The 13,558-nt window shown below is 38.9% G+C and overlaps 1 protein-coding gene across 1 annotated transcript in view; it reads left to right on the top strand.

Annotated features, from left to right (window-relative positions):
• mlxip (MLX interacting protein) overlaps nt 1-13,558 on the top strand; it is an 84,949-nt gene that overhangs the window by 26,159 nt on the left and 45,232 nt on the right. The window contains 6 exon segments of the mRNA XM_073065568.1: nt 2,226-2,332; nt 3,940-4,025; nt 4,735-4,821; nt 5,037-5,078; nt 7,167-7,389; nt 9,100-9,189. Coding sequence (XP_072921669.1) covers nt 2,226-2,332; nt 3,940-4,025; nt 4,735-4,821; nt 5,037-5,078; nt 7,167-7,389; nt 9,100-9,189 — 635 coding nt within the window.

The following is a 13,558-nucleotide window of genomic DNA, read 5'->3' as shown; positions in this document are numbered from 1 at the left end:
TGTATTGATTAAATAAGCAGTTAAACATTTCTAAAGTCCCAGATAGCCACACGTGGCTAGTGTCAGACGAACTGGATGGAGCATTGTGGCTGATTTAAACAATACTTAAGTTGCATTTACAACTCTAGAATGGCATTGCTCTGGTTCAGCTATCTTAAGTGGTGTTAATTACTGTTATATTTATTGCCTGATCACTTGGTGTCGCTTTAATGTTCTGATAGATATAGCCCTGCATATTCAATTATACAAATAGCAGCTGCTTCTATATGTTGTTTGTTATGGTTCCCTTTCTGTTTTGTTACTGTTATCTGTTATTTGCTGGTATCTAATTTACTCTCTCTCAAGTAATTTCTCTATAATTCCTTAATTTAATCCAATCAGTAGTGGATTTTTATCTGCTAGTAATCTGATCACTTCATCACTAAGCCTCCAAGTCAAGCTATCCCTGAGCCTTCAGTATGTTGTGCGGGACGATCTGGTACTGAAAGGTACAGAATACCAATAATATTTGCAGATCTGCCCTCTGTCAAATTATGCAGAATTTCCCTGTGTCAGTCTGCTCAGGAGACTGGATCTCCTGCCCCCTTTCTAAACTGAACATCTTTCTGGATGTAGTGTCTTGCTCTGCTGCTTTTTACATCAGCAATGGTCGTTCTGTGCATCTTGACTGAATCCTCTGGCTGACTGAGTGAAAATGACCAGATCACAAAATCCATGAAAGTTGGATTCTGGGTCTCAGGAGGATATGTGCTTTGTATTGAATTGAGGCTATTGACTGCTGTCAGCATTGTTTGATTATGATTGACGTTATTCTCAAATATAAAATTATATTCAGGACAATGCACAAAAAAGGGTCCACACACCACGATGATTGCTGAGTTTTTTTGTGCTGAAGTCGTTTTCCAATAAAGCCGCAGCAGGTGAAAGCTGTTTGCATATTAAAGCAATTCTGGAGTCAAAATCAGGTTTAATATTACTGACATACATTGTGAAATTTGTTGTTTTGTGGCAGCAGTACCGAGCATGATTAGAAATTACATTAAGTAAAAAAAACAGACAAATAATGAAATAATGGACCGTTCTGAAATCTGATGGCAGAGGGGAAGAAACTATTCCTAAAACGCAGAATGTGGGTCTTCACGCATACCCTCCCCGACCATTAGAATTCAAAGAAGAATAGGGCAGGCTTACAGAGTCCTTGGGCTGGGTTCATTAAGCATGTGAAATAGAGGGCTGTTCAGATGAAATTGCAGATTCCGTACTACTTCCAAATTTACCCCATACTTGCCCATACAATTTGAAAACTGGTGACAATTGTAATGGGGAAAAAAAATAGGGAAGAATTATAAACATTCCTCATAATGTTTATGTAAAGGTGTTTGGATGTGCAGAGGTGGTGTCAGTTGAGGTATACACCCATTCTAGATTCCTGGAAACGCATGTCTACACCCAGTATCACTGAAGAGAACTATACAGGTTGTAACACCTGAAATTGTATTTGATTGCCTGCTGTTTTTTTTTGCACTTAAAAAGTATAAAAACTTGATGCGCTTTGATTTCAGTGAGATTCTTCGGGGTATCACAATAGCATAGTGGTTAGCACAACACTTTACAGTCCCAGTGGCCTGGGTTCAATTCCCACTGCTGCCAGTAAAGGAGTTTTCTACCTTCTCTCCGTGACTGTTGGTCTTTGCTATTTGTGATTGGGCTAGGGTTGATGCGGGAATTGCAGGGCTGTGCGACTCAAAGGGCTAGAAGGGCCTAATCCATGCTCTGTTTCAGTAAAATAAAATAAAATTCTTCTTGCAGGTTGTCCCAGATTCCAGAAGCTCTCTTCAGTTTCTATGTGTGCTGAGTTTACATCTACAGCTCCAGACTATGTTTAGCTCACACCCTGATTTCCTAAATTAAAAATAGTGTTTGATCTTGATTCGTTATTATATAATGGTAGAAGTAAAGAGTGAGCATTGCTTTGCATCATCTTGACTTCAGTCAGGCTCTCCTCCTTGCTTGCTTTCTTTGCTTAGTCAGGGAGTTTATTTTTAGATAGGCTCCTTTGATTTCTGATGCTTGGTGAAATCTGAAGAATCTACTAATTAGCGCTTCTGTTGGTATTTATTTAACTGATGTTGTACAGAAAAATGTTTTTGTTACTGGATTCCTAAATCTTAGAACTACTTAATGTATGGAAGCAATAAAAGTATAATTGATATTTTTCTTTTCAGTGGAAAATTAGTTTCGCCTAAATGGAAAAATTTTAAAGGACTGAAACTTTTATGGAGAGACAAGATTCGACTGAACAATGCAATTTGGAGAGCATGGTATATGCAATGTAAGTAAAGCTTTATTCTTTAATAGAAATATAGTTATTGATAGGCTGCACTTGCATGTTGGTTAATTTTCTCATCTGATGTTGTAGCTTTGTAAAGGTCTTCCTATCTTACTTGTTGAATGAGATCTCCTGGCAATTCAGATTATGACTAGAAATTGAAGGTTAAAATTATCTTCATTACCTACCGAATTGATAGCTATTAAATATTATTCTTTTGCAAATGATAGTTATTAAATATTCTTTTGAAAATAACAACACACACAAAAAGCTGGTAGAACACAGCAGGTCAGGCAGCATCTGTAGGGAAAAGCGCTGTCGACGTCTCGGCCCGAAACGTTGACAGCGCTTCTCACTATAGATGCTGCCTGGCCTGTTGTGTTCCACCAGCATTTTGTGTGTGTTGTTGTTTGAATTTCCAGCATCTGCAGATTTCCTTGTGTTTGTTCTTTTGAAAATGTTAGTTATTAAATATTATTCTTTTGAAAATGTTAGTTGTAACTAAAGATAGATTAATTTAACATTCCAAGAACTGGAATATTCTAAACCTTGTAGGCTTAGTTTTTTTAAAAAGTTATTGAAATGGTTTGTACTCCCCTAATATGTCTGCTGTTTTGGTGATCCTTAACTACAAATCAAAAATGTAGCTAGCAGTTATTAATAAGTATAGTATATTTGTAAAATAATCAGTAGTACATATGGTATCCCAAGCATTTCATGTTAGTTAATGACAAAGTTTGTTGTCACTCGTTGCTTACGAGCTCTCAAGGACAATACAGGTCATTAACTTTTCGATATCTAATCTCCTGCTCCAGTTCCCAGCACAGTTGGATGAATTATAAATGTGTTCAGTCAAGAAGACAGGAGATGATTTCCTCCCGTGCTTCTGCAAATGACGTGCGGAATGGCTGAAACTGACTGTTACTCATTTTCCTCGTACAACATTACATCTCCCTCTAACTGTCGTGGCTTATATTAAATGTTCCTGAATTGGACTCTTGCCTTATCATCCACCAGAGCACTTTGTTTTGAATCTTGACATTCCATAACCTCTTGCTCCTTAACCAAACCAACCATATTCCTGTGACTTAAAGTGAAAGTATATTTCAAAACTCCATGAGGTCACAATATTACTGATTTTAAAACTAGTATTCACAGATTCTTGGAGAATATGGAAAATTGTATAGTGATGCAAATAGAAAATCACCAGTATAGTAAATATTTCAGCTACAAATACTAGCTTTGCTGCTTGAAGTTCCAATAGATTGCCAACAGTCTAATGTCCTGAAGTTCCATATTTGTAGTATAATTGTCTCTATTTGCATGGTTTATTTTCTCAGTCTTACCTTCCCTATTGAAAGAATTGATTTTTTTACACTATTTGTGACCTAATTGTCATTGATGCTGTGACAATGTAAATAGCAGTATGGCTGCTGTGGCGTTATGGTGTTCTTGCTGAAACCCATATGCCCGTTTCCAGCTGAAGTTATTCGAGAGAACATTGGCCACTTTCTCTTTCTGTTGACTTTGACTGTGGTGGGTGTGAGAAAGGCTTCTTCTTTTGTGTGCTGGCAGTACTGTAAAATGTTCATCATCTTATTTTCTCTTAGATGTAGAAAAGCGAGAAAACCCAGTCTGTCATTTTGTTACCCCATTAGATGGCACTCTTGAGTTTGAAGAACCTCGAAAACCTGAAGTAAGTGATTGTATAACTCCCATATAACTTGGCTGAGACAAATTATTTTTAGTTTTATAGGAAGGGGTTTTGTTACTGCCTGTTTGCGCTGCTGCCGTTTTGGGCAGCAATGAAGGTCCTCCATCTCTGGCGGTGTTCAGGGTTTCCTTCATCGTGTCAGTACCTTCCTCTTGGTTTTCACTACTGTCAGTCATGCAAGTCCCGGGTGGAGACTCAGGAATACCGTTGCACTCAGATGTAGAAGGATTCTTAATAGTTGTTTCCGTGAGCTGAACCCTTGAATTTGGAGGCCCGGTGACCACTCTTAGTCTGGCCCCTCCCTTTGACCTGTTTGACATGGTTGACCCTACCAAGAGCCAAAGCATAAAGCCCTGACTCCACCCAACATAGCTCTCCGGGTCATTGAGGCACACAGCCTCTTAAACCCAATGACAAGTTTGTGATCCTCCTAGAGGGTAGGAAGAGTCAGATACTCGGTATTCTGATAACCAGTTTGTTTTATTTTGTGCTTCCTTGTACACTCCCTCATAACTGTTTTTCACATTATGTACTTCACCATGGATTCCACTCACCCCCTGTGATTAAGGGGAAATATTTTATGTTGCCAAGTTTTCATTTTCTGATAACATCATCATACTGGTTTTGATTAAATATTAATAGATACTCTACAAGGTTTTGTGATTTGAAATGAACTCCTTTCTTTTCTTAGGCAGCTACTGAAGGAAAATTTTGGAAAAGGAGAATTGAGATAGTAATAAGGGAATATCACAAATGGCGCACGTACTTCAAGAAAAGGGTATGCAATTTCAATTCTAATCTTCACATGTTGTATATTTCTGCCTTTCTTAAGTGACCCTGTGCCCTGAAAGTGTGTTGAATTCTTAGGAAACATTTAAAATAGCAGAACTGCTGTTACTTGTTCAGAATGATGAGGTCTTCAGCTTTCTGCAGTGCATGTTTTGCTGTGCCATTTACTTCTTTAACGTGTCTTGCATTGTTCCCCTCTCCTAGTTGCAAAAGCACAAAGATGAGGACCTTTCAAGTCTGATTAAAGTAAGTTTTTAAAGGAAAAACGGACATAGTCATCAAGTTTAACCCTTAAAATATTTCACCTGATTATATTTACAGTGTCAACATTGATTGGATAGGTGGTGGACATTTCTCAATGGGGGCGATTGTAACAAATGATTATGTCTTTTTGAGGCTGCCTGTAGGATAAACATGCATTATGTATCTTAATATTTAGTGCTATAATATGCCACTGGATCTTGAAATCAGAATAATTAAACCATGGAAGGAGGACATTTAGCATGTAGTCTATATGAGATCTTTGACCGCTCAGCTGGACCTCTCCCCCTTCTTTGTAACCCTGCCTGTTCACTGTGCCAATATGGAAGATTTCCCTCTATCTGTATCCTTCATGATTAAGGCCAATGACCTTTCATGAAAATAATCATATTTTTCATTTTGCCTTTCCAAAGCTTGCTCTCCCAAAATGCCTCGGGGTTTGCTGTGTTAAAGAGTTAAACAAACGATGAAAGGTTTGTTGCCATTTTTAACAACACTGCCATCTGCTGGATTTTAAATTGATTTTTAATTTAAAGAAACCCCATTTAGTTACTACTTTGGTTTCTTACGGAACATCATTGATGAATTCTACTACAGGTTTCCCCCGCAATCTGAAGGTAGAGCGTTCCTATGAAACCGTTTGTAATCCAAAATGTTGTAAAGCGAAGAAGCAATTACCATTAATTTATATGGGAAAAATTTTTGAGTGTTCCCAGACCTAAAAAAACCTACCAAATCAAAGCAAATAACACATAAAACCTAAAATAACACTAACATATAGTAGAAGCAGGAATGATATGATAAATTTACACCCTATATAAAGTAGAAATATTGTAGGTACCGTGTAGTTTCACTTATCAATCTCGGGAAGGCAGTGAGCCAAAATCGATTTGGAGGAAAAAAATCGGCACGTACACACATGCGTGCACACATACATGTATATGCATGTACACGCATGCGCAAACAACTGCCCGCACAAGGCTTCACGGTCATTGTAGTCTTTCTTGGGGTAAACACATGTATAAAGCGGGTGTCTTTTTCTCGTAAAAGCGAAAATCCTCTTTGGTTAGCTTTTATAACAGCGAGTTGTCGTAAAGCGAACGTTCGAAAAGCGGAGGCCACCTGTAAATGTAACTGTGAGGATTTTAAGGGCACTTTAATCAGAGAAACCATTGGCTCATGCCTATTTTGCAGTGTTAATCCACCCATTGTGTCTCATTGACATGGTGTTTCTTAAGTAGTGGTGGGAGTCAGCCTACCATCTTTTCTAAGACTGAACTAATTTATTTTGTGTTGCTTCACTGAATAGCAATGGCACTGACAAATAGGCCCTTCATTGTTGGCCCAGGAAACTCCTGATTTGGATGTATTTTAACAATTATCAGGAATACATTCTGACATCTCATTTCTTTACCTGGAATCCTCCTTTCCCCTCCTCTCAGTGCTATGCTGCCATTATTATCGGATTCCTAGGAAACTGCTTCCAGTCTAATTTAAATGAAGTCCTACCCTAAATGAACATTTTAATCTTTCAACAGTACTGATATTCCATTAATCAACATGCCTGCTTTCCACTCCACTGTGTCTGCTTCATATTTAATTTTATAATCTGTCTGTGTGTGACTTTTGTCATCATTTTAACATTATTACTTGTGTTGTTTTTATTGAAACTTTAACTCTAATTCCTTTATTGTAATCTCATTATGGTTCTCGCTATAGTTTTGGTTCCTACATGAAACCACAAAAATCTCCCTATATGTAAAGAGAAGCATGTGTGTACGTGCCGATCTTTTTTTCTCTCCAAATCGATTTTGGCTCACTGCCTTCCCGAGTTTGATAAGTGAAACTACACCGTACCTACAATATTTCTACTTTATATAGGGTGTAAATTTGTCATATCATTCCTGCTTTTACTATATGTAAGGAGAAGCCAAACACTGAATCACATTTAATAGGATAGTATTTATCCCATTGCCTATAGATTACCCAACAATTTTTTAAATCAAACCTGTTTAATTATATTTCAGTAATGTTAATAAATCGTGTTTTCCTATCCCATTTACTAATGTGCAGCTTTCTGGATTTGATGATGGATGCCCAGAAACCTGCTGTATTTCATTTCAAGATGATGACTTGGCACTATGGCGCGCAAAAAGAAAAGGGAGCGACACGCCAGTCCCCATGGAGGAGGACAAGCTCTTGGATATGGACATGTTAATGTCTGAATTCTCTGACACACTTTTTTCAACATTGTCTTCGCATCACGCAGTGGCGTGGCCCAACCCAAGAGAGATTGGTTAGTGGCATTTCCTGAAACATCTGGTTTTAAACTTTTCCTGAAGGATTTATTAAAATTGACGCATCTACTTAACCACCATTGATGACAAGGCATTTGGATTATTGTGTGTATTTCTGAGCATCCAGTTCAGGAAGCTTGTCAAACTGAAAAATTTCACTAGGCTGGGAGGGTGGTTGAGTGATAAGCAGATGGACCTTTTCCTTGGATGTAGGAGACTGATCATGAGGGGCATAGAGGAGTTAGATAGTCACAGTAAATTTCCCGAGGTAAGGGAGTCTAAGGCTACGTCCACACTACGCCGGATAAATCCATAACCAAAGCTTTTTCTCTTAGTTTTTACCCTCCGTCCACACTAAAACGGCGTTTTCGTCCCCTGAAAATGGAGAATTTCAGAAATGCTCTCCCGAGTGTGTAATTTTGAAAACGCCGGGTTGGCCGGAGCAGTGTGAACGGAGTAACCAGGGAAATCTAAAAACACTGTCATGACATGTTGGAGCAGATAGTGACGGCAGCGCGTTATTTCATTGTTTTCTCAAACGCAATCTAACAATTTTAGAACAGACGGCAATGAGACTGAATCCAGAAGAGTTAGAAATGTACTCACCAAATACTTTGACCCATAACTTACTGAATAAATAAGTATCACACGAGGAAATCTGCAGATGCTGGAAATTCAAGCAACACACACAAAATGCTGGTGGAACGCAGCAGGCCAGGCAGCATCTATAGGGAGAAGCGCTGTTGACGTTTCGGGCCGAGATCCTTCGTCAGGACTTCGTGAGATGTCATCTCATAAGATGTTACAACTTTGAATTTTGAAGGAATCTTACATTATCTGAAATAAATAAATTATCATTCTTGGGATCTTCTCTACAAGATTATAAAAATGTTAAAATGCTGGGAAAGCAAGCTTTTCATGTTAAGATATTCAGCTGGAAAATGACAAAACCCAAAGTTGAGTGCAGAAATTGAACAGTACTTGCATGTTAGTCAACTCGCGACAGTCTACTAAACATTTCTCATGAGGAACCAGTGCTGAGAAACTTGCCAACGCATGAAGTCCAAATCATTATGTGTTATAAAATGCACCTTAGGTAAAGAAAAGCTTGAGGAAGGGAATCTGGTTGGCCAGAGCCAAGAATTATATGGTTACGAGTCTCTACTTTAAGTGTGGAGCAGGAAAGGGGTTGGTTGCTGGGAGCACTGGTGAGGTTGGGATGAGGTGGGTTGAAGTGGATGATGATTGGTGGGTGGGATTGGCAAAGGAAAAAGAAAGAACAAGGTAGGTTAAGGATGCTTACCTGATTTGGGAACTAGCACTTAACTAGAAACTGATCAGTCAAGTCCCAATGTTAAGCAATGATGAAGCGAGTGTGCTAGGCACTGTGGTGATCTTCAAACGGTGTGAGCCATTTGGTCATCAGTGAAGATTATAGATCTGAGATTATTGGATATTATTGATATCCAATAATTATATTATAAGATTATAGATATTATTGGATGCCTCACTTTATGAGTGTCCAAGTTCTTCATATGTTACATGTCAACCATATAGAATATTTGGGGGGGGAAAGTATCAGAGACTTTACAATCCATGCAGTCATACTTGAGAGAAATTGTCACTCAAAAATGTGCTAAAACGAAGTTCAAATTCTGGGGACTATGATTGAACTATTGTATTTTGAAACACTCCCTTTGCTTCAACAGCACACGCAGGAAATGCAGATATGATTCAACCTGGATTGATCCCACTTCAGCCCAATTTAGATTTTATGGACACATTTGAACCTTTCCAAGGTAAGATTACTACAAGTACTTTAATATTTTTTTTAATGGCAACTTATGTGCAATATTAAGAAAGTGAGAATTTGTTACACAAAAATAACATGTTTATTCAAATTGATCATGATTAAAATGTGTCACAGGAATGCAGTTTCTTGTTATTTTTTATGTTTTGATTCTCATATTCACACTCTTGCATAATAATTTCCATATAAATAGCATCTATAATGTAGTAACTTTTTTTCAAGGTACTAATAAGGAATGTTATCAAACAATTAAATAACTTGCTGGACTTTTACATACAGTTGCAAGAAAACGTTTGTGAACACTTTGCAATTACTGGGTTTTCTGTATTAATAATATGTGGTCTGATGTTCATCTAAGTCACAATAATAGTCAAACTCAATCTATCTAAGCTAATAAGACACAAACAATTGTACTTCTCATCAATACTGAATACACCATTTAAAGAATTACAGTCTAGGTTCAAAAAAGTATGTGATCCTCTGGGGTAATACCTTCTACAAAAGCTATTTGGAATCGGGTGTTCCAATCAATGAGATGAGATTGGAGGTGTGGGTTGGAGAGGTACTCTGCCCTATAAAAAAAGACACACAGAGTCAGGTTACTGACAGAGCCTGCTGTTCTTAAGAAAGATCTGTTTATGTGTACCATGCCACGACTTTCAGGGGACCCTAGAAGAATAACTGTAGAGCTGCATGAAGCTGGAAAGGCTGCAAACGCATTTCTAAAGAACTGAGTGTTCATCAGTCCACAGTAAGAGAAATTGTCTACAAATGGAGAAAGTTCAGTGCTGTCGCTATTCTCCTTAGGAGTGGGCATCCCGCAAAGATCACATGAAGAGCAGAACATGCAGGGCTGAAGGAGGTGAAAAAGAACCCAAGGGTAACAGCAAAAGACTTGCAGAAATCTCCAGAACTTGCTGAAGTCTCTGTTCACGTGTCCACTATATTAAAAAAAAAGCACTGAACAAGAGTGGTGTTTGTGAAGGAACACCCTGGAGGAAACCACTGCTCTCCCAAAAAAAACATTGCTTTACATCTCAACTTTGCAAAAGGCCACCTGGATGTTCCACAACACTTCTGGGACAATGTTCTGTGGACAGATGAGACAAAGGTTGAACCTTTTGGCAGAAATGCACATTGCTATGTTCGGAGGGAAAAGGGCACTGCATACCGACACCAAAACTTCATCCCAATTGTGAAGCATGGTGGAAGGAGCATCATGGTTTGGGGCTGCTTTGCTGCCTCGGGGCTTGAACAACTTGCAATCATTGAGAGAACAATGAATTCAAAATTGTATCAGGACATTTTACAGGGGAATGTCAGGGTAGAGGTTCATCACCTGAAACTTAATAGAAATTGGATGATGCTACAAGACAGTAATCTGAAACACAAGAGTAAATCAATAACAGAAGGCTTTAAAAAGAAGAAAATGTGTTTTGGAGTGGCCAAGTCAGAGTCCAGACCATAATACAATTAAGATGCTGTGACACAACTCGAAGAGGGCTGTTCATGCAAGGTATCCCAGAAATATTGATGAACCAAAACGGTTTTGTGTAGAGGAATGGTCTGAAATTGTCCTCACCGTTGTGCAAGTCTGACCAGCAGCTACAGGAAACGTTTGGTAGAGGATATTGCTACAAAAGGAGGTCCTACCAGTTGTTAAAAACAAGGGTTCACATACTTTTTCCATCTTGGACTGTGCATGATTAAAAATTGTGTTCAATAAAGAAATGAAAAGTACAATTGTTTGTGTGTAATTAGTTTAGGCAGATAATGTTTATTATTGTGACTTAGATGAAGATCGGACCACATTTTATGAGTAATTAATGCTGAAAGCCAGGTAATTGAAAAGGTACACCAATTTTTTCTTGCAACTGTATATTAACTTTTGTGCAAAACTGTGCATTGATATCCTTACTTGTCTTTCTATTCCAGAATTTAAAGGTGCGACCATACAGTTGTACTAAGCCAATGTTTCTTCCATTTTTAGATTTGTGTTAGCTTTCAATACAGTATTTCATGTGAAAGTGCGGCTCTGTAAGATGCCCTTTTTTCTTTCCTTTTTTCTTCCCTTCTCAATGCAGATATTTGCCTAGAAATTAGTTTGCATAACAATGTTTAAAAACAGTGCCATGTAGTTTAAAAAATGGACTTAATTAAATGGAGCATTAATGTACTTATTTCTAGGCACTTAATGCCCAGCACAAAATACAACCCCAGTCTTTCTGGAGATATTTTCATCATTGCTAGAAACATATTTTAGATAAAAAGTTTTCCAAAAGACGTCAACAATAGTATAGTTCCAGAAGTCATGATTTTCAAGTTCTTCAGGAGAAACTAGTTGTTACTTATTCATTAACAAGTACTGATTCCATACACAAACTAATCTTTGTGTGAAAGACTTGCCCCTTAGATCCCATTTATACCTCCTCCCTCTCACAAACCTGTGAATCTAGCTTTAGACACCCCTACCACGGGAAATACATACCCTATCTGTGCTGCTTATAATTTTATATACCACTCCAATATCACTTTGTTCCAGGAAAAGCAGATCTAGCCAGTCCAATCTCTCCTGATAACGCGTGTCTCCAATCCAGGCAACATTCTGTTGCATCTTATCCCTGCAAGTGGACGTGCTGCATCTGCCCATTCACCTCCTCGCTCACCTCCATTCAAGGTCTCAAACAGTCCTTCCAAGTGAGGCAATGCTTTACCTGCGATTCCTTTTGCGGCCTCCTCTGTATTGGTGAGACCCAAAGTAGATTGGGGGACCACTGTCAATCCACAAAAGGTATGATTTCCTGGTGGCCAATCATTTTAATTCCAATCCCCATTCCCATTTTGACATGTTGGTCCTTGGCCTGCTCTACTGCCACAATGAGGCCACTCTCAGATTGGAGGAGCAACACTTCATATTCCATCTGGGTAGCCTCCAACCTGATGCCATGAATATCCATTTCTCTAACTTGTAATTTTTCCTTTCCCCTTCCCTCTTCCATTCTCCACTCTAGTTCCCTTCTAACTTCTCTTCTCCTCACCTGCCTATCACCCCCTCCTTCACTTTCTCCCTTCATTCACTCTCCTTTCCCATGAGATTCCTCTTATTTCTCCACTTGTCATCTCCCAGCTTCTCACTTCATTCTGCCTCCCCCATCCACCTGGCTTCACCTATCACCTTCTAGCTTGTAGCCTTTCCTCCCCCCCCCCCCCCATGTTCTTATTCTGCCTCCTTCCCCCTTCTTTTCCAATCCCGATGAAGCGTCTCAACCCGAAATGTCGACTGTTTTCATTTCCATAGATGCTGCTTGACCTGCTGAGTTTCTCCAGCATTTTGCATGTGTTATTATGTTAAATTTTCCTGCACCCTCTTTAGCTTAACTATGACCAAAGGTGCACACAGTACTCCAAATGCAGCCTAACCAATGCCAAGAGTACAACATGATTTGGATCAACTGAGAGAGTGACAAGCAGACAAGTGTGAAGTGACACATTTTGATGCATCAGGACAGGACATATGCAATGAGTGGCAACACTCTAGGAAATGTTGTTGAACAATGCTCAGTATAACTGCAACGTGACTTGCTCAATTGTAGTAGCTGATACATTGGACTATCTATGTTTCTGTTGTCAGGGGACAAAGTTCTTACCCCAGTGTCTCTCTGTTCAGTTCCACTTGCCACCCTCCCAATTGATCTATATCCCAGTTCAACCGTTCATACATGAATGCAGCCAAATGAAACTCCTTGACCAAGATGCAAAATAGTCATACACAGCACAAGGCACATAATACATATAAGATAGCAGTAAGATACAGTCACAAAAAATATATCTTGTATCTTTGACAACTTTCTTTTCTGTCCACTCATCTTACTAATCATGTCACCTTCATTCTCATTCAAATCATTATTGAACTGCGATCATAGAAAAAACAGATCTAGCCAATCTAATCCCTCCTGATAACTCAAGCCTTCCAATCCAGACCACATCGCCATGAGTATTTTCTGCACCCTCTCCAATGTGAAAAATCACCCTCCACTGCCTCTTTCTGTCTTCTAGAACCCAGCCTGTTTTGTAGCAAATTTGCTAACTCACCCTGGATTCCATTTGTTCTAACCTTCTAGGCCAGCCTTGCATGCGCGTGTCACCCTGCCTTAGTTCAATCATCTTAGCTACCTGTTCAAAAAACATCTCGATCAAATTTGTGAGATGCATTTAGTGGCAGGAAAACTATTGGAAGGGATTCTGAGAACAGGATTTATTTGCATTAGGAAAGGCAAGGACTGATTAAGAACACCATAGATGTGTGCGTGGGAAATTGCATCTCTCAAATGTGATTGAGATTTTTTGAACAGGCAGCT

Source organism: Hemitrygon akajei, chromosome 14 (genome assembly GCF_048418815.1).
Source record: "Hemitrygon akajei chromosome 14, sHemAka1.3, whole genome shotgun sequence".
In the NCBI taxonomy this organism is placed as follows: domain Eukaryota; kingdom Metazoa; phylum Chordata; class Chondrichthyes; order Myliobatiformes; family Dasyatidae; genus Hemitrygon; species Hemitrygon akajei.
This window is presented reverse-complemented; position numbering and strand designations above follow the sequence as displayed.